Here is a 20803-nt window from a genome sequence, read left to right as displayed (position 1 = left end):
AAGGGTGCAGAGGTGGTTCATATTCAGCTTGTCCAGCAGAATTTCCAGATCTTTTCTGCACGGTTGCTTCCCAGATAGCCATTCTCCAGCCTGTCCTGTTGCATGGAGTACTCTGTGCCAAATGCAGGACTCTGCACTTACACTTGTTGGACTCCACGAGATTCTCATTAGCTTGTTTCTGCTGCCTGATCACTCCCTCTGACTGCCAGGCCGCCCACTCGCCACAATTTGGCATCACCCAGAAACGTGATGAAAGCAAGAGATTTGGTTTTCTTCTCACCGATGCTCCATGTGCTGCTATGGGCTGGTCCCCGCTGCGTTATAGAACCACAGAACTGTTTGGGTCGTAAGGAGCCTTTAAAGATCATCTAGTCCAGCCTCCCTGCCATGGGCAGGGACACTTTCACTAGATGATGTTGCTCAAAGCCTCATCTGACCTGGCCTTGAACACTTCCAGGGATGGGGCATCGACAACTTCTCTGGGTAACCTATTCCAGCGTCTCACCACCCTTATGGTAAGAATTTCCAATCTAATTCTACCTTCTTTCCATTTAAACCTGTTGCCCCTTGTCCTGTCCCTACAGGCCTTGGTAAAAAGTCTCTCTCCATCTTTCTTATAATCCCCCTTTAGGAACTGGAAGGCCACTCACTCTAAGGTCTCCCTGGAGCCTTCTCTTCTCCAGACTGAACAACCTCAGCTCTCTCAGCCCTTCTTCATCGGAGAGGTGTTTGTGGCCCTCCTCTGGACCCACTCCAAGAGGTCCATGTTTTTCCTGTGCTGGGATCCCCAGAGCTGGATGCAGAGCTCCAGGTGCGGTCCCACGAGAGCGGAGCCGAGGGGCGGAATCGCCTCCCTCGCTCGAGCTGCTGGCCGCGCTGCTTCCCGCGCAGCCCAGGGGCCGCCTGCGGAGAGCGAACGCCCCTTGGCGCCGCGGCCGCGTTTCTCAGGAAGCGGAGGCAGCCCCGGGCTCCCGCTGCCGACCGCCGGCGGCTCCGCGGCGCCGGGGCAGCCGCTCGGCTCGCGCTCAGCCGCTGCCCGCCTCGGGCCCGCCGCGCTGCGCAGGCGAGGGACGGCCGTCCCGCCCGCCGCGCGGCCGGCGGCGCCGCGGCCCGCCCTGGTTACCGGCCGGCCGTCGGGCGGCGGAGGGGGGTGGCGGGGCCGGGCTGTGGGGCCAGGTGGGGCGCGGGCCGCCTTGTCCCGTCCCGAGGGCGCGGAACCGGGCGGACCCTTCCGGGTGCCCCCGCGGCAGGCCGTGTGGCCCCGGGACCCCTCGCGTTGTCCCGGGTAATTACGGAGGCAACCGGTGAGCCGAAGCCTCCTCTGCGGGGCCCTTTTCCGCGGTAGGATGGAAGGTGACGGGGACGGCTGCTCGCCTGGAAGAAGCTGCGATCCTGACGTTGTCTGCGAAAAACACTTGTTTAAATCCAAACTGTCAGAGTGCCTTGTTCAGCTGGCGTGTAGTCACCATCATTGTGCTTTCCCGTTGAATCAAAATGAGTTACGCGTCTGGAATACGGCGACTGCTCAGGTAAACAGAGAACATGTCTCTTTAGAGGCTGATACTTAAAAAGGAGACTAAAAAGGAAGATATAAACAAAATACTTGGAGGTAGTGTAGGAGCGTCAAGTTTCACTTTAACACTAGGAATATGCTAGCATTTGTTATGAGCTTTTTTATTGTGATGAGAATAATATAAGCTATTGTGGTGAATTGACCCCTGGCTGGTTGCCCACTCACTCCTTCCCAGCAGAGTGGGGAAGAGAATCGGACGGGCAAAAGTGAGAAGTCACAGGTTGAGATAAAGATAGTTTAACAGTGGAAGGAAAGAGGAAAAAAGTCTCTTTCCCAGTCTCTTGTGCACCCCCCAGCCTATTCACTGGGGGTGGGGAGATGAGATAGAGAAAAAGAGAAAACGTTGATGCTGTGCAAGCACTTTTTGGCAATAGCCAAAACATTAGTGTGTTTTTAACACTGTTTTTGTATCAAAATTCAAAGCACTGCACCATGCAAGCTGCTATGAGGAAAATTGACCCTATCCCAGACAGACTCAGTACAGTTACATTGTAGTCGATGAAGTTTTTTTTCAAAGCACAATGAAAAATTTATTATTGTTTCGTTAATTTCATGCACATTATCCATTTGTAGTTTTGTGTTGTTCATAATGTTAGTTTGAAGTGACTCATTTAACTCCTCTTTATCTGCGTTTGTCAGTCATTACGTTTGTCAGGACATCATTACCCAATTTCTGCAGTGTCATTTGGAAGTAAAACCGACCCACTTCTTGTCTGCTCTGCTTCTCGTGAATGTGTGATAGTGTGGAATCTCGATGAATGCACACAGAAAGTGCAGGAAGGTAGAGTATTATTTATATAGCATACACATTTTATATATTTTAAAAAGAAGTGATGCAAAGGCAGTCACGAACCGCCTCCTACAAGCAGACCAATGCCCAGCCAGTCTCCGAGCATCGACCACATTAGAAGATAACTCCCCAACACCTCCTTTTCTTCCACTACTACTTCTATCAGAAGATTGGTATTTCTGAGCAGCACGCATTAGCCACTCGGATTCAGCAGCCCTAACAGTGATAAATAGTGCTTTGCTTCTCTATTGCTCTTCTCAGGCAGTGCCAAGCTGTACCAGGCAGGTAGTCCAGCCACTCTGGTCATCACATCCCCTCAGAAGACCCTCCATTAACATCCGCCGTGCTCCCGAGTGCCCACCGGAGCGCCCACCCCAGGCGGGTGCAGCCCTGCGACGGACGCCGAGCTGGGCTGGGCTGGGGGTGCCCAAGTCGGGCGGCACCGGGAGCTGGGCAAGGTGCTGGGCAGGAGGACTGGCAACCTCCAGTGCTGGCAACCTCCACGGGAAGGCAGCGGAGCACTGCAAAGGCAGTGGAGTTCTTGAGAGTTGTAGAACACTGGAACAGGTTGCCCAGAGAGGTGGTGGATGCTCCATCCCTGGAGACGTTCAAGGCCAGGTTGAATGAGGCCCTGAGCAACCTGATCTAGTTTGAGATATCCCTGTTCCTTGCAGGGGGGTTGGACTAGATGACCTTTGAAGGTCCCTTCCGGCCCTAACCATTCTATGATTCTATCATTCTACCACTGTGGAACAAAAGCAACAGCAGTTTTTAGTCGTAGCAGTTGGACAATGCCATGTGACTCTCAATATGCTACACATAGCACTGCGTAACTAAGCATTCAATGCCAAAAGAACTAAACGCTACCTTTTCTGGAATATCTGTAAAACTAGTGTTTTACATGCTGCTTTGTCTGGTCCTGCCTCTTCTCTGCCGCTGTCTGAAACACTGGTGTCCTCTGTGTGTTTGTGAGCAATGTGAGTGTCCAATCTGGGAGGAGAGTGCATGAGTGAAAGAGAGTTACAATGACTTAACACAAAGAAATCAGAAGTTCTAGTATCATAGAATCATAGAATCAAGAATGGTTTGGGTTGGAAGGACCTCAAAGATCATCTAGTTCCAACCTCCCTTCCATGGGCAAGGACACCCTCCACTACACGAGGTTGCTCAAAGCCTCATCCAACCTGGCCTTGAACACTTCCAGGGATGGGGCATCCACAACTTCTCTGGGCAACCTGTTCCAGTGCCTCACCACTCTCAGAGTGAAGAATTTCTTCCTTATATCCAGTCGAAATCTCCCCTCTTTCAGTTTAAAGCCATTGCCCCTTGTCCTATCACTACATGCCCTTGAATCACCATCCTGATCACCATCTTGATTTAGAGCCTCAACAAATGGAGTTAGATTCTAGGCAACAATGCTAACTCCTCTTCAAGCTTAAGTCAATTGGAAAGTAGAGGAATGATGAAAGAGAAAGAAAGGGAGCAAGACCTTGAAGCTTACTGGAGTCCAATGACAAAATATATTGTTATGGCATAATTTAGAGGTATTACAGTACCCCTTTGGTGTAAATATTAAGAGTCACATGGCATTGTCCAACACTATTAAAAGCTTCCTCCTTGTTACCTGTAGTCAGAGATTTGCCTATGATTTACTGTGTGGGAGTTGTCTCTTTTACTCTACTCTATATTGAATTTGCAAATCTACGTATTATGAAAATTATTCTTGTAAAGAAAAGTGTACATTTTAAGAACAAATGTCATTGTTATTTTTTAATACATGTAAGATTAACATAGAGAATCAAAGTTCCATACAATGGGAATTTGGAAGAAAAAAAGAAAAAGGGAAGATAGAAACAAACAGTCAGTAGCAGACAGATAAAGGGTATGTGTACTTTTAATACAAATACGTTTGAAAGCCAGATTTTCTGCTGCTGGATTTTTTCCTTCTCTTTTTCTCTCTATCCACAGGCTCTTCACCAGATGCTGTGTAGTCTTTCTCTCCCCAAACTGTGCTCTGCACAGTCTGGGCATGTTTTCTCTGACCATATTTTTACCAACTATATCAAGGTAGTTAAGGAGTTCTTTATCTATCATCCTGGTAGATCTTGACACATTAATCAATTGCAGAAACACTCCATAGCATCTAGGATAAAACCTAGAAGAGGACACATATAGTTGTTGTGCCTGTGTCCTAGTTAATTTGTCACCTATGAAATCCCAAAATTTAATGAGATATCCAAAATCTCCTCGCATAGTTTAAGGCAGCATGATAAAATAGGGATCTGCAGAAACCCACTGCTTGGACCAGTGAGATGACCAGAATGATGTTGTGAAGAGAGGGATGAAACATGAACCTGTTCTCAAAGCTTGTCTGATCATCCGACTCTGTAATGATATTTAGTGGTGTATTTCCTCTTTCAGCCCTTTCTCACAGAAGAATTAAAACCAACAGAAGGAGAGCCCCCCTTGCTTGATGGCTGAGTGGCTGAGATATTCTCCTGGAAGAAGTATTTTTCAAACCCCTGTTTTTCTGGGTTTCTTACCTCCAAAATGAATGTGTCACTGGGTTCCTTGAGCACATCACTCTCTTCCAAAAATCCTGTCTCTGGCAGTCTTCCATGGAAGATTTGATGGGTACACTTAGTAGTAGCATCTCAAAGAGTACTAGATCATGTCTAGGCAACCAGGCAGATGGAGGAATCTTGCTGGTGCATACTTCTGTGCTTTGATTTTCAATAGCCTGGTATAATTAAACTGTGGGTTGTTCGGTACATTATCATGACGGAAACTAGGATAGCTCTGTGATTATATAACTGCTATGCAAAGTTCCTAAGAATCTCTCTGCACCAGACTTTTATATTTCATTGAGGCTCAATAACAATAAAATTGCTGCAGGGTTAACACCTCGAGGAATTTCCATAGGAACTCTTTTGGGAATGGTGCTTCACGTAAGATTTAATCCAGATGATCAACAAGTGGCAGTATGTGCTGGAAATCAGATCTACATGTTAAGTGCAAAGGTGAGATACCATTCTTCGTAGCCATGGTGCTGGTATTTCTTTAATTTATTCACTTTCAAATAAAATTGTGACACAGATGTCAGAATAATTAAGCAAAACCATTCATTTTTCTCATATAAATGGAAACAATTATGAGCTACTACTTGATAATGCATCATATACATAGAAGACTAGATTAAAAATGTTGAAGTGAAGCAATCTCAGTAACTTAGAAGAAGAAAACATTCTGAAGACATCTGAAAAATTATTCCTGTATCAATCATTCTGAATAAGCAAATGTAATGTGTAGTGGTTTTGTCAGCAGGATTATATACATGGCTCCAGTTTCAATAAGAAAAATCTTATTGAATTAATATTTGCAATCAAAATCTGACCATTTTTAACAAGTTATTAATTTTCATAACTTTTAACTAATTTTAATTTTTAGTTTGAAATCTATTCTGTTTTTGTTTTGACTTGACTAATTACAGAATGAAGCTATACTAGCTGAATTGAATGGTCACCTGGCTCCAGTGACTGCTGCTGATTTTTGCACATGGGAGAAAAGTACGCTTATATCAGTGTCAGAAGACAGAACCTTTAAGGCAAGGAAATTGTAGAGCTGGACTTCTAAAAAATATAATTTAGTGAATACGGGAAGTGGTCTTTTTTTCCCTTTAAAATGTTTTTGAAGGTTAAGCAAAAAATATCTTTGACCTTATAGAGATCAAGACACTATTCTAGAGTTGCTTGGGAAATTACTGTAAAAATTAATTGCTCTTTTTGAAAATAACAATGTATGTTTTATATAATCAAAACTTTCTACAGTGATATGTTAACTTTGATGATTATTATCATCTGGCAAATGGAAATAAAATATTTTTATTAGTTTGGTTGTAACTGAAGAGTTTCAGTATGCTGAACTGAGTGAAAGCATTTCACTTTGAGTCTGCTGACATTGATTGGAATTTTCCCTCTCAGGAATATTAGCTTAGGTTATTGCATGCAATGGCTAGGTTATTGGATACTGGTAGGATATTTTGCAAGACAACATTCAAATGAGGACACCATAGATTACTGCTGCTGTGCGTGATGACAACTGAAGACAACTTAGACAGTGAAGAGGAACAAGGAGCCTGAGTGAACCCAGGTGTATCTTCCAGGAGATACTGGAGTGGGTACCTTCATTAGGTACAGTTTAGTCTACTACTGATTGTCCTCAATATGATTCTAAACAAAGCCCAACATTTGATTCTACAACCTAAAGAAAAAATAAAATTTGCTGTATTAATTTTTTTCCCCAATTTATTTTTTATATGACTATTTGTTCTGGAAAAAATGTGATTTTGAGTTTTGCCCTGGTCTTGGACAAAAAAATGCAAAGATTGAATTGGAGTTATAGGAAATCTTAATAATTCTGACTTTCAGATTGATTGCTTCTTATTTAATATGTTGATCTAAGGAATTAAATCAAGCTAAAAATGACTGAAGGAAAAGAACGATATGCTTCTTCATAATAATTTAATGAAGAATTGATAAATTATACAAAATCCCAATGAATATATTGTGGGTTTTTTAACCTCAATAAATGTTGGGACTAAAATGATAATCAAATGAAAATATTTTGCAAGTCTCTCAAATAATTCAGTAAGTCTTCAAGCTTTATTTTCTCTGCCTGATTCTGTAGATCAGGGGTAATTCCCTGAGGGCAGCCATACTGGAGTCTATGATAGTTTTGGGACTGCAGGACTTACAGTGTTCAAAACCTTATGTTCCCTTAGCCCTTTTACTTGGTTAAAGAAGTGAAACAGGTGAGAATGTCTTCAGATAAATTTGTGAAACAAGATCTTAGGAAGGAGCTTTTCACAAGAAAGATGTTTACGCTCAGAGAGAAATAAAACATGAACAAAGAGAAAAGTTTGGGAGCTAAACAAAGACTCATAGCCGTGTTTAGAAAGCAGGGATTGTCTGGCTGTGATTTTTTGAATCCCAGCTGTTATAACTATGATAAATGCAGAAATATTTGTGGAGAGGAAGGCTCATAGAAGTACCAACAAAAGGGGAAAAATTTGTTTTATTTAGCTTTCTTAATCAAGTATTAAGCATAGAATACATCACTTATAAGCAGTCATGTTAATAATGAAAATTGACTTATATGTAGGTCTATAGATCATAATAAGTATCATTATTAATAATGACCTCTTCTGCCAGAGCCCAATACAAAAATTGTGAAATTATGCAAGCTCTCTGTGTGAAAACTAGAGACAGTTCCAGTATGTCTTTTCTTTAATTTAACTCAAATCACTAAGATATCAACCTAAGCAAAGATGATAATAAGTGCTTCTAATTACTTTGTGCATCCATACCAGATGAGGTTTCACCTTTTTCACTAAGGATACTTATCAATTAAACCAAAAATACTGAAAAAAATCCTTACCATATTGCATCACTTTCGATGGCTGCAGTTCTTAATTTTCACCACATGATGGCCGTTGGAATTTGTGTTTTCCTTAAAGATCTAAGTAGGTGCCTATCTTTATCTATCTATCTATCTATCTATCTATCTATCTATCTATCTATCTATTTATTTTTCTCTAAAGGTGTGGAACTATTCTACTGGCCAGTTAATGTATCAGTCAGGAATATTAACAGGTAAGTTTTCTTTTTTATATATACTATTTCATAACAAAAATCTCTCTCTCTAAACAATACTATAAAATTATTATAGACGTATTTAGTTAATTATGTGAAAATAATTCTACTAGACTAGCTAGTGGTAAACATATCCTTTAAAGCCAGTAGTAAACATATTTTCCTTTGAATTGTACTTCTGGGTAGATAGTTTTAGTGTACTTTCATAGACAGCTCTTTTTGTACAGGGTGTGCATGTGCTTGTTGCCATCTGCTGAGACGCAAATGGACCTCTCTTGTTTTGTAGGTACAGTTCCACTGTCTGCGTACTGTGTGCTACTTTCAAGTTTTGTATATGACATGGAAGGAAATACTCTAAATATACCATATGTAGATTTATTAGCAATGTCTGTAGCTGATGGCATATATTGACTGTAGAAGTGAAAGCTACTTTTGTGGAAAAATGAGAGCAAAAGGAGAGAAGAGGAGGAGGGCAAGCATTGCCTCTAGTGCAGCAGGGACCCCTCCTCCAATAGCACTTTTCCTACAGGAACCATATAGTTTTCAACAGGACCTGTTCAAACTCCCTTTTTGTTGCTCTTCCTGCTTGTGGTCCTGTTAGTGGTGATTGAACGCACTCTGGAGGCCTGAGCTGCATGGAGGTTGCCACTGCCATGGCAGCTTGGGTGAAAGGCAGGGCACAGACCTGCAAATGGAAAGCCCATAGCAACACAAAGGCAGAAAAAGCATTGTGCAACGGTAAGAATGGCAGTCAGGGTTTTTTTCACCGGTCTTTACGAATAGGAGGATTCAATTTCGAATCATGTATTTTAATTAAATATCTGATTTGTGTCTAGTCTGGAAATAATTTTATCTTTTTTGGAACAGCATTTCCTTTGCTAAGTCTGCTAATTGATGAAGAAAATAAACAGATTATCACTGGATCTGCTGAGGGACAGGTAAGAGTTACCCATTAAACTTAGTCTCTATGTCAAAACAGTCAGCTATTATTAATGTATCTGTCTATAAAAAAGCTTCACAATCTGCATACATGTTTTGAACTGTTACAATAGTTATTTTAGTAAGCATAATTCAATGCTTTGTGTATAAACCATATATGACATATAAGATCTCTATTACAAAATGGGAACCTTTCCCTGAAAACTGGTTAACTTTTTAAGAGCACAATCAGTGATTATATAAGAGGAGTACACTGAGAGGCTATAAATATATCTGTTTTAAAAGAAAAAAGGTGAAAAATGGGATTCTTCTATTTTGGCCAAACAATGAAACACATGACAGTAAATGGAAGAGACTATGATGCCAGTATGTTAGAATCCTAATAAAAATGTGATAAATGTGAATATGCATTACACCTCCTCCTTAATTTAGTGTTAAGAATATATTTACATGAGATTTTCCAGCTGTTTTCCTTCAGTGTTACTGTTCAGTGAATTGCGAATTAACTATAGTGGTGCCTAAAAAGAGAAAGGTATGAATGAAATTCATGTACATTACTCAGTGAGCAATTACATGCAGGTTACCATGTGATTTTTAAATGTGGGAAATAGTCTTAGAGGAGGAGTTTTTTTCCAAGAACTGAACATGTGGGAATTAGATGTGCAGTTCAAATCGATAATGGCTGCTTTTGCTAATATTGAATATATCCTTTGATAATCTTAGAAATGCATATAATCAAATTTCTGGTCTCAGTGAGATTCCAGATATAAAAATCTATTAATTACAACAACAGTTTTAAATATTGGACCTTTAGTTCACATTCATGCAAGCTTTATGTTTAGTGTCAAAAGGCTAATGCAATTGTCTTTTCTTCTTCTTGCAGCTATGGATCTTCAGTTTAATCCGTGATCATAATTACCGTTGTGTGACACGTATAAACTTAAAGAAAAAGCAAGAGAAATTCTGCAATAAAATGTGGAAATCTAGAAAACAAATAGGTAGCACAGTGCTTCTAGAATGCTGTATATGATATACTCTAGTTGTTGTTGGCTACTGAGTGTGTGCTTTTTATACTTTGAGAATTTGTTATAAGTGATAGAGTTATGAGTCTCAGACTGTGGCATGGAATTCTTACTGAAGCTGATATGAAGCTGAGTATTGGCATATCTGGAAGGAATTATTTGACATATCTGGAAAGAATTATACATGTATGTCTGTAATATAATCTTGGCCAAGGCATCTGCTTATAAAATATTGCATAATGTGAACTATTAAATATTTGGTTTTTATTGAAGTCATTGCCCAAGGCTTAAGTGAGAACAGAATCAATGTCTAAAAATTTATCCATTGTCTAAATGGAGTACCATTTCTCAGTTACCTTTGAAGCTTCTAGGAAACTCTCTCTCTCTCTCTCTTTTTTTTTTTTTTTAAATCCTAAAGTCCAAACCTAACGAGAAAGACTGATACGCTTCTGGTTATTATTTAAAATAAATGGATGTCACTTTCATCTTTAGATGTTTGCGATAGAGTGATGCAGCGTCTGTGGCTAATGCTGAATTTGCTGCTAGTAGTTCCTAGATGTGATCTGCACATGCATAATGAATTGGCTACTCCTTGGGAAGATGAAACTGAGGTGGCTTTCCATTTTGTTTTTGGATTATATTGTAACTTTAGTGTCAAAGAAATTTTCCAGCTAAGTGGAAAAGCACCCAGTGTATTTAAGGGTTGTTGGAACATGGCTTTGAGAGTCACTTTTTGAGATGAACACACCTAAATTCCACCAACTCCTTTTTAGTCCTTGAGTAGGCTCTTTGGATTTTATCTCTATGTATTTGACAGAAGATGGTACTAAAAATAACAATAATGAGGAAAGATATTTCACGAGGGCTGGCTCTTAAGTTATATCCATCTTTTGAAACAGAAGATTTTTGAGTGTGGTCTTAGTTCATGCTGCTTTACTACTACTGATTCTCTCTTAAATCCTACCTGTTTCCCCTATTTAATTGTTTTTTGATAGATAGTATTGTTGTCTTTCTTAGGTGAAGGGCGAAATACTTCCAAGCTTTGCAAAACAAACAATGTGAGATCAGAAGGATCAGTGGAAACATCATTGCCTATCCTCTTAATTGAACACTGCGACTTTTTAGTATGTTTCCATAATGAAGAAAACACGTAAGTTCTTTAAAATACCACCAAATATTTGGCTGGAATCTATTCCTAGGAGTTCCTATTGGTTCTTGGATTATTTTCACTGCAATTTACTATTTGTTATTCAATGCAATAGGAAAATCAAAGAAAGTACTTAGTAATCTGCAAGTTTTGGTGGCCTACTCTTAGGTGATATACACAAATTGATATAAAGTTAAACCTGATTTCTACTCTAAAAGTAATTTTATAAAAATGGCATTGGGAATATCGATTTTAACATCTATTAATAGCAGTTGATCGGGGAAGATCAGTTAAAAAAATAATTAAGAAGCCAACTAGAATGAAAAATCCAAATTTATTTTTAGTTTATTTTCTGAAGGACATAAGTCTGATGCAGTGTGTGCCTATGTCAGTTTGCCTCCCAAGTTTAGATAACTTTTGAACTATGCAACCTGTTCTAGTGAAACTTCTGTCAGAGAGGCAGGTGTTTCAAAACATGATGGTTTTACTCTTTCCCATGGAATTGGTTGGCCAGGTAGAGGAGAGATACCTCAATTAGTCCTTTTCTTGCGTTTCTTTCCTGAAGAGAAGTTTATCCATATTATCAGACACCTGGGGATCTGTCCAGGATACCGCCACGAGAAATGTTTCATGTTTCACAACAACTTGTTTTTGTTGTTTTTTATAATTTTCATTTGCATAAATGTTTTATTATTAATGTTTATTATTAGCCACATTGTCTTCTAGGAAACACTTGTTCCACCCTTTGCCTTATGGTGGGTTGCACAGGAATAACTGATTAATCCTCTTTTTAGATATATAAACAATTTTTGATAAACAGAGAAGAAAAAATATCCAGCAGTCCTGGATCATTTTATTTGTCTTTATGTCAAACTGAAGTACTTAATAGCAAACAGTTATTTTCACAATGCCTTCTTTTTCAGAAGGACTACCATAGAGAGGAAGGAAATGGTGATTTTTATGATGTATATCTCAGACATACTTTGATGGAATGTCAGAACTCTAAGGCCAGAAAATGAATTATTACAGTCAGTTAGTCTTATTGCTTGTATAATACCATTCTCAAATCAACAAAACTTTGTCTTGATCAAAACGTCTGAATTGAACTACAGCACATCTTTATAGATGTCTAGTTTTCCAGTCATGAAGAATCCACCACGTCTGTAATTAAGTTGTTCCAGCAACTGTCTCATTCTATTTTATTTCTAGTCTGAATCACCCTGTTTTCTTCATGTACCGTTACTGGGTCTTAGTATGTTTTTTATTCTGATAGTCTAGAGCCAGCTACTATCAAGTTCCCTCCTTGCATAGCAAATTATAGCTCATGACCAAGTTATCTCTACACTTCTGGGTAAAATAGTTTGTAACTTGTATAAGGCACGTTTTCTGTAACATTTTTAACATTTACTTCTGAACTTTTTCTGAAATTCAGTCTCATTTATTTTTCAATGCCCTTTTTTCTGAATTGAGATAACATCACTTTTCAATACCCACCTGATACTGCCTGGCATTGTACATGTAAGGACTATTTACCCTTTTAGCTATTGCATCACAGTTGGAAGTTTTGTTCTGCTTATAAACAACCACGACTGTTAAATCCTTACTATTAATCTAGTTCCATTATGTTTTGTTTTTTAGCAGTATTTTTCTGTTTATTTTTAAAATTACAATGTGTTGGTTTTAGCAGGTGGTTCAGATTTGTTTTAACAACTAAGCAATCCCTGATTTACCAGTTTTCCTGTCTGCAATGAAATGCAATAATAAAACATTTTTGCAACACTGATGTGCAAAAAATTATGGGTCTTATACTTCCCTAAGCTTTTTGATGTTGAGTAATTTCATCACAGTGGATGGAATTTTATTATTGTAAAGTGGGTGTGAGAACAACTTCTTGTATATGTCACTTGATATCATTGTTCATAATAACTTGATAATGCTACTTCTTTATAAATAATTCAAAGAAATAAAAAATTAAATCAGTCTGTTACTGCCATGCATGAAACTAGTGCAAACCACAAATAAAACTATACAGAGCACATAAAAGTATCACAAACCAGAACTGAAACTGTCTTTTCCTGTCTGATTTTTAAAGTATCTAACTGTTTCTGTGGATTTTTTTATATTAAAAAAAAAAAAAGTATTAAGCCACTATGGTGACTCTTTTCATGCCAAATTTCAGCTTTGTATTTTTCCATACCCTTACTTCAACTCTTGTAGTCTGACTTTACAAATCAAATTGGTAAGTCTACTCACTCTTATTTGGAAAATTTATTAAAATGTTGATGTCCATTTTTATTAACTGTGGCATCAAAACATTTTTAGTTTTTGAGAATGACAATCGTTGTTTTATTATAATCATCTTATGCTTGATAGCATTTTTCTTCTGTGAGGGTGTTGACTGAAATTGTAACCAGTTGGTCTACTCTGTGGTGTTTGCAAAGGCTGGATTTCGTTACCTAACTGCAATACTACTGCCACTAGGCACAGGCTTCCCTGTTTTTTTTTCCCCTCTTAGTTTGTGCTGTTTTTTTCGTGTGCTTCATGTACAAACACACCTTAAATTTCACTGCTTTTTGTGTGTTCGTATTACAGGTGCTAAAAGTAAGCATACATGTGGATTTGCGTCTCCCTTACAAACCACAGTAATTTTTTAAGAGAAGTATTTCTTATGCTGCTTTAAATTTAGCATGAGCACTTACATAAAATCAAGGATTGTGTTCTGTTCTTAGTTTTCAAAACTTCACCATTTGATTGAAACTTTTTACTTTGAGCTACTAAGTTTTTAAAAAATGCTGTGGTTAATTACTGTTGTTGTAACGGGATTGGGTAGTAAATATTAACAAAACCCAATTGCTATGTCTTGTATCGCAATAAGAAAAACTTCTTTATCATACTCAGCTAATTTTTCTCCTTTTTTTTTTTTTTTAATAGATTTTCTGCCCCAAATACTAGCTATTTTTGGATAGGAAGCTCTACTGGCTTGTTAATAATTAATTTGGCAAACTTTGAATTAGAAGGTTTTTTCTCTTACAAAGGTATGATTATAAAATATCTGACTACACTATAATGTGATTGCTTTCCTCTGTTATCTGCTGTAAATAGTATTAGAATTAGTTTGTGAAATAGCAGAATACATTAGAAACTAAGTGGTGGGTTTTGTTTTTTTTTCCTAATTCATTTTTGTATATTTTTCTGGCATTGCTAACTTGTCTTAGAAGATGTGTCAGCACTAGATTTCTGTAATGTCTTGCAGGGAATTTTTACCCGATTTTTCCTTTTATGAATGTTAAGTACAAAGAATGTTATTCTACTCCTACTTTACAATATGGGAGTAAGGCAGAAGGATATGCGCTGAAAACAGTGGATTATGAAAGTGTCAAATAAGTATGAGTGATTTTTTTTTCCTGTCTTAGCGATATTGTCTTTTGAAATGCAAATATGATTTTATAGTACTGTGTTCTTTTTGACAAAGATTACAGTGACCTCAGCATTCGATTTGCCAGATCATGTGCATTAGCAAGGAAGGCAGTTAATGGAAAAGTGAGTATACAGTAAACATTGATTTAATGAATGTTTACATTTCCAGTTATTTTCAATAAATATTAATTATGCATTTTGTTTACAGATTAATGTACACATTTGTTTTGCTTGATGTGAATAACAGTAGTTTCTCTGTAGAGAGTTGATTCTTGTTTATGGAATTTACTAGTTTAAATAGCTGGGTAGTTTTAAAGCTCTCAGTTTGTGTACTGTTCAAAGTGAATAATAAGCAAAAGGTGAATTGTTTTTTATAGTATTCGGTTTGTACCTTGAATGTCAAGAATGACTGTTGGAGGAGCAGAGGCAATCTTTTAGGGGAAAAAAGATATAAGCATTGTTGCATCTTGTTTCTCAAACAAATGTTAGGATGAACTGCTTCTCGATACTTCTAAGAAATCTTCCAAAAAAAGTGCTTTTAAGGAAATCAAAGACGTTCTTCTTTGTATATTCCATTTTTGATGTTACAGTTTTCCTACAGAACTGAGCTGAATAGGTCTTTCTACATGTTCAACATAGCGGTGTTTTGTTTTAAAGAAGGATTTTGTTTTAAATTCAGTTCTTAGCATTTTCTCAGCATGTCTTTGAATCCAGTCTTTCTTCCATGTGTGCTTCTTTTCTCACAACTCTTACTGCAGAAATATCTCTGCTGTAGAAGGTATTGGAATTTCTGTGACTGTTAGGTACTCAAGTCTGTTACTACACATATTTAAGCAGCATAAGCAAATTTTTGAAGGACAGCATTAAGCACTTTTTACTGTTTAATGCTCTACAAGACTAAACCCGTGGATATTTTTGACCAATTCTCATGAATGACACAAAGTGATTTCATTTTCCATTATATATGCTTCAGTGTTGAAGCTTTAATTATAAAGTAAATGGAGTGTTATTTTATGGCGTAATTGCTGCAGGTTTTATGCTTGATCACCTCAATGTTTGAAGATATGATTGCTGTGCTGGAAGTTAATCTTGCTGCGTTGGTGAGAACTCAGCAGAGTGATTTTCTCCTATGTGGAAATGAAAACAGTCTATCAGTCATTGCCAGGTACAGAATAACTTTAAATATTTTTTCCTCTGAGTTGGATTATACATTTATTTTCTTGACACTGAAGTGCATCAGATGTTTTTTTTACAATGCAGTTTATTGACATGGTTTTATTTCACCTGTTTTCCTGTCATGCTTTAATTTTACTGAGTGGGAGAAATCACAGAATAACAGAATGGTTGAGATTGTAAGGCACCTCTGCAGGTCATCTTGTTCAACCACCCTGCTCAAGCAGGGCCACCTAGAGCCAGTTGCCCAGCACCATGTCAGAATGACTTGAATATCTCCACACCCTATCTGGGCAACCTGTGCCAGTGCTTAGTCGTAAAAAAGTGTTTCCGGGTGTTCAGATAGAACCTCCTGTATTTCAGTTTTTGCCCATTGCCTCTTGTCCTTTCACTGGGCAGTGAGCACAGAGCCTGGTTCTGTCTTCCTTACAGCCATATACTAGTGCATAAGGTCGTTCCTCCCCAGGTGCATGACTTTGCACTTCCCCTTGTTGAACCTCATGAGGTTGCTGTCAGCCCATTTCTCCAGGCTGTGGATGTGTCTCTGCATGGCAGCACAACCTTCTGGTGTGTCAGATACTCCTCTCAGTTTTGTGTCATCAGCAAACATGGTGAAGGTATGCTCTACTCCTTCTTCCAGATTGTTAGAAACATAGAATCATTTAGACTGGAAAAGACCTTGAAGATCATTGAGTCCAACTGTTAACCTAACACTGCCAGATCCCCAATTAACCATGTCCCTAAGCACCATATCTACATGTCTTTTAAATGCCTCCAGGGATGGTGACTCATCCACTTCCCTGGGCAGATTGTTCCAATGCTTCACAACTCTTTTGGTGAAGAAATTTTTCTTAATATCCAATCTCAACCTCTCCTGGCACAACGTGAGACCACTTCCTCTTGTTCTATTACCCTTTTACTTGGGAGAAGAGACTGACACCCAACTCGTTACAACCTCCTTTCAGGTAGTTGTAGAGAGCAGTAAGGTCTTCCCCGAGCCTCTATTTCTCCAGGCTAAACAACCCCAGTTCCCTCAGCTGTTCCTCATAAGATTTGTTCTCTGGACCCTTAACCAACTTTGTCGCCCTTCTTTGAACACCCTCCAGCACCTCAATGTCTTTCTTATAATGAAAGGTCCAAAACAGAACACAGTATTTGAAGTGTGGCCTCACCAGTGCCGAGTACAGGGGGACGATCACTTCCCTAGTCCTGCTGGCCACACTGTTTCTGATACAAGCCAGGATGTTTTTGGCCTTCTTGACCACCTGGGCACATTGCTGGCTCACATTCAGCTGTCTATCAACCAATACCGCCAGGTCCTTTTCTGCTGGGCAGCTTTCCAGTCACTCTTCCCCTAGCCTGCAGCATTGCATGGGATTGTTGTGACCCAAGTGCAGGACCTGACACTTAGCTTTTTTAATGTAGCTCATACAATTGGCCTCAGCGAACCTGGTCTAGTGGAAAGTGTTCCTGCCTATGGCAGGGGGGTTGGAACTAGATGATCTTGAAGGTCCCTTCCAACCCAAACCATTCTATGACTCTATGATTCTATGATCTGTGAATCTAGTCAGGGCCAAGGCTTGTCTGTGGTGTCAGGTATCTGAGCTAATAGCTAATCCACTATGCCTGAGTTTTATTTATGAAAATCTCACTGATATCACACATATACATAAACATATGCAAACAAATAGCTACAAAGAAGTTTTGACACCCCTTCCTTATCTGATACTTTTGTCCATTGCATTGATCAATTTTTGTGCTTGGTTTTATTACTTAGGTGTTCTTTATTGACAAATTCTCCATTATGTAAAGGTTTAAAGAAAAACTTCAAAGAACCTTCTAGTAAAACACTTAGTAAGTATAAACTAATATTGAAATAAATTATTAAAGTTATTTTTTTAATAATATTAACTGACTGAAAACTGGCTGGTGCCTAATACAATCAATATATTTATTCCTGTTTTAAATACATATTGCATTATGCTTTTATTTTGATAGGAAGAATTTTATACTTCTAGTATTATTTCATATTCTGCATATGTATTTGAAGTGAAAATGATGGTAATATGGGATTTTTCTTGTATTAAAAACAGTCCTCTGAGAACTTTCTGTGGATTTTCAAAGAGATAAAGAGTGTAGAATGTTTACATTTTCCATAAATTATTATTTTTCCGTACCATGCAATATATTTTTGTATAATTTGTAATTTCTTTCTTAACTTTCGTTTCTTGTTTTTGTTAATTTTATTGTCCTGAATAGCCTTTTGTCAATAGTTGCAAGTTTAGGAAGTTAATTTGTGCCTCAATGTTCTACTCTTAAAATAAAAAAAAAGGCCTGACTTGAAGATTCTGTTGAAGCACTTATAGCTTCTTTGCTTAGCAACAGTAAAGCAAAGTCCAAAAAATGCCTACAAAATAATTTTTTATAATCTTTTCATTAGGAAAGATATATAAATGTTGGTAGCTGTAGACATGTAGAAATAATCTATTTTTACTGTATTTATTGTACTTGTTGGAACTGTTAGTATTTCAAAGCTTATATCTTCAGTGTTGTATGATATTCTGAGAATACATCGACAATGTTTCAGCTAGAATTCCAGGCTGCTTTGGACACCCAGCACTTGATACCTCACATTCAGATAGATTAGGTGCTGTAGAGAAATCCTATGGTCTCTTATGGCAAGTGGTACAGGGGACTTCCCAGGAAGGACCATTTTCTGCCTCATTGCTGCGTAAAGACAAAGGATACCTGGTGGGATTTGAAGGATCTTCTATTCTGAGTATAGGTAAATGTGCTCATGAGATCATTCCCTATGCACCTGAAGTTTTTCCCTGGGAATATTGACAGGATTTACCTCTTTACACCATTTATTTAATTATGTTGTTTTTGCTGGTGTGAAATGCTCGTATTTAGTTTTGGGCTGGAGGCTGCCCTTCACAGCAGTGTGAATGCAGACATTATTAATGACTTAAGCTGTGTAAAAACCCAAACATTTATGTGTACCCACCAGCCAGTTTGTTAATGATCTTTAGATAAATTCTATATTGCAAATATAAGGTGTGAATATATTATAGCTAGTGCATATAAAGTCTAAGCATAAAATAGGCAACTACAAAACACATTTGTTAATGAATGATGAAAAAGGCTCCTCAGAACAATTTTTTTGTTAATTCAAAATAAAAAGAAGTTTCTACTCATTGGTATTATTGGAAGAGGGTTGTTATGCAGTGTAACAGTTCAACAGTTTCTTTCCTTTTGTCAGTAATCTTTTATTTTTTTTTGAGTGATTGGTCATACATGTGTTTTGTAACATAATGAGACATCAGATATTTCTACTGTGTTAGCTTAACTAAGTATCTAACTTAACTGTCAAATATGATATAAAAAAAAACATTTTAATGAAAATTAAATTATTTTGCTATAGGAGTGAAAAGCATGGTGAAAGATCAGCCATTGGTTTTCCACAATAAAATTAAATCATCAGGTTATAGAGCAGCACCACAGTGAGTAGATACATTACTATTTCGTCTGTTTTATTGGTGTGTGATATTTTGTCACATAATAAAGCCATGTAGTCTGTGACTGTGAAGTTAATCACCCATGAAAAACAGATATGATATTATAAACCAAAATAATTTAAAAAAATATTGTAAAACAAAATTTTCACTGCTTCTGGTCAGTATTCAACTTCCTTCCAAAATCTGTATTAGGTATCTTGTCTCTTGTTCTTGTTGTTTCTTCAGCTTGCAGAAAGAAATGTTTGAGAACTTTATATGAAAGGATTTTGACCTTCAGAACACGTTGTCCAACAAATAACTCACAGAAAGCAAAGCCTAGGTGCAAACTCAAGCAGTAGATCATTAGAAAGTTATCTTATCATCAATGTGTACATTATCTTACCTACTGATGTTACGAGTATACATAATTAATAAGAAGGAAGTAAGACTATTTTTTTGTTTGAAATAAACTATTTATCTCATGCAACATTAAAGGTTTCATACAGGAAAGTCTGTGTTCTTTCTTGTAGAATGACCATGTTTTCTCCAAATAATAAGCTGAAGAAAAATGAGGTATCAAAGTGGAAGACCAGTTGTAAATGGTATGTAATCTATCAGCTCCATTAGAGGAGAAATAGATTAAAATGAAGATAAATAAAGTTCTATTGGAAATATGGTTTTTAGCTGCTTCTCTCATTGGATCTCTTTATTTAGGAGTATCACTGGAACTAAAAGGTTTTGTAAATTTACTATAAAATGACTGCAGCAAGTTATTGAGATTATCAGACTATCAGTTAAATTTAAGTAAATCTTACATATAAAAGAAAATACACACATGAATTTTCTTAATTGTTGCTGGAAAGAAGAACAGGTGGTAAATAAGGGTGTAGGCATGGTCACAACATGTTCTTAAACTGCAATTCTAGTCAGAAAAATAACTAAATGTGGCACAGTGACACTTAGTGATTTCAGATCATGTGCCTCATTCACCCCTAAAATCATGTTATCTTAAGCTAATGCAAGCTTACTCTAGTGAATTTAAACAGAGTATACATAATGGTACAATTTGACCAGTGGATTCATCACTTTGTGGACACAAAGAAGATATTTTTTTTAGAGCTGGCACTTTCACGTTAATTGGTGTGGTATGTTAAATGGTGATATTGTACACGTTTTTTTCTCTTTAATATTACATAGAATCTTTGTGCTATGTAGTACAAACATAAAATTAAAGAATCATTAATGCCATCATTCTTCGCTTTTTAAAAAACTGTTTCTTAAACACTTGGTAGCTCAAGATTAAGTTTTGGTAATCCTTGTGCACATAGGCAAGCCTTTAGATCATTTCAGATAATTTCAAGATTAGTTTGTGCTATTTTATGATAGGTTAAGCTACTTAGCATTTTAAGTTTCTTGTTTTTCTTTTTTTTTTTTTTTTTTACTATCTTGTTAAATAGATAATCCAGGTAATTCTTATTTTCATGTGTGGAGATATTTTTCATATTGCGTATTGTCACAACAAGATAGAGTTTGCATTCTTTAAATACTTTCATTAAATAGGTATGCAACTTACGAAGTTTAATTTTATGTACAA

The 20803-nt window shown here is 37.5% G+C and overlaps 1 protein-coding gene across 1 annotated transcript in view; it reads left to right on the top strand.

The window, feature by feature from the left end:
- The first annotated feature begins 1346 nt into the window (after positions 1-1346).
- The window catches only part of WDR27 (WD repeat domain 27), an 81202-nt gene continuing 61745 nt past the window's right edge, over positions 1347-20803 (top strand). The window contains exons 1-14 of the mRNA XM_086626038.1: positions 1347-1529; positions 2213-2354; positions 5259-5383; positions 5854-5967; positions 7963-8014; positions 8882-8952; positions 9837-9951; positions 10993-11125; positions 14054-14157; positions 14595-14662; positions 15571-15704; positions 17490-17566; positions 19137-19215; positions 19740-19811. Of these exons, the coding sequence (XP_086482164.1) occupies positions 1347-1529; positions 2213-2354; positions 5259-5383; positions 5854-5967; positions 7963-8014; positions 8882-8952; positions 9837-9951; positions 10993-11125; positions 14054-14157; positions 14595-14662; positions 15571-15704; positions 17490-17566; positions 19137-19215; positions 19740-19811 (1469 nt within the window). The remainder of the gene's footprint in view (positions 1530-2212; positions 2355-5258; positions 5384-5853; positions 5968-7962; positions 8015-8881; positions 8953-9836; positions 9952-10992; positions 11126-14053; positions 14158-14594; positions 14663-15570; positions 15705-17489; positions 17567-19136; positions 19216-19739; positions 19812-20803) is intronic.

This window comes from Tauraco erythrolophus, chromosome 2 (genome assembly GCF_009769465.1).
Source record: "Tauraco erythrolophus isolate bTauEry1 chromosome 2, bTauEry1.pri, whole genome shotgun sequence".
NCBI classification, from domain to species: Eukaryota; Metazoa; Chordata; class Aves; order Musophagiformes; family Musophagidae; genus Tauraco; species Tauraco erythrolophus.
The sequence above is the reverse complement of the archived record's forward strand: the minus strand, read 5'-3'. Positions and strand labels throughout refer to the sequence as shown.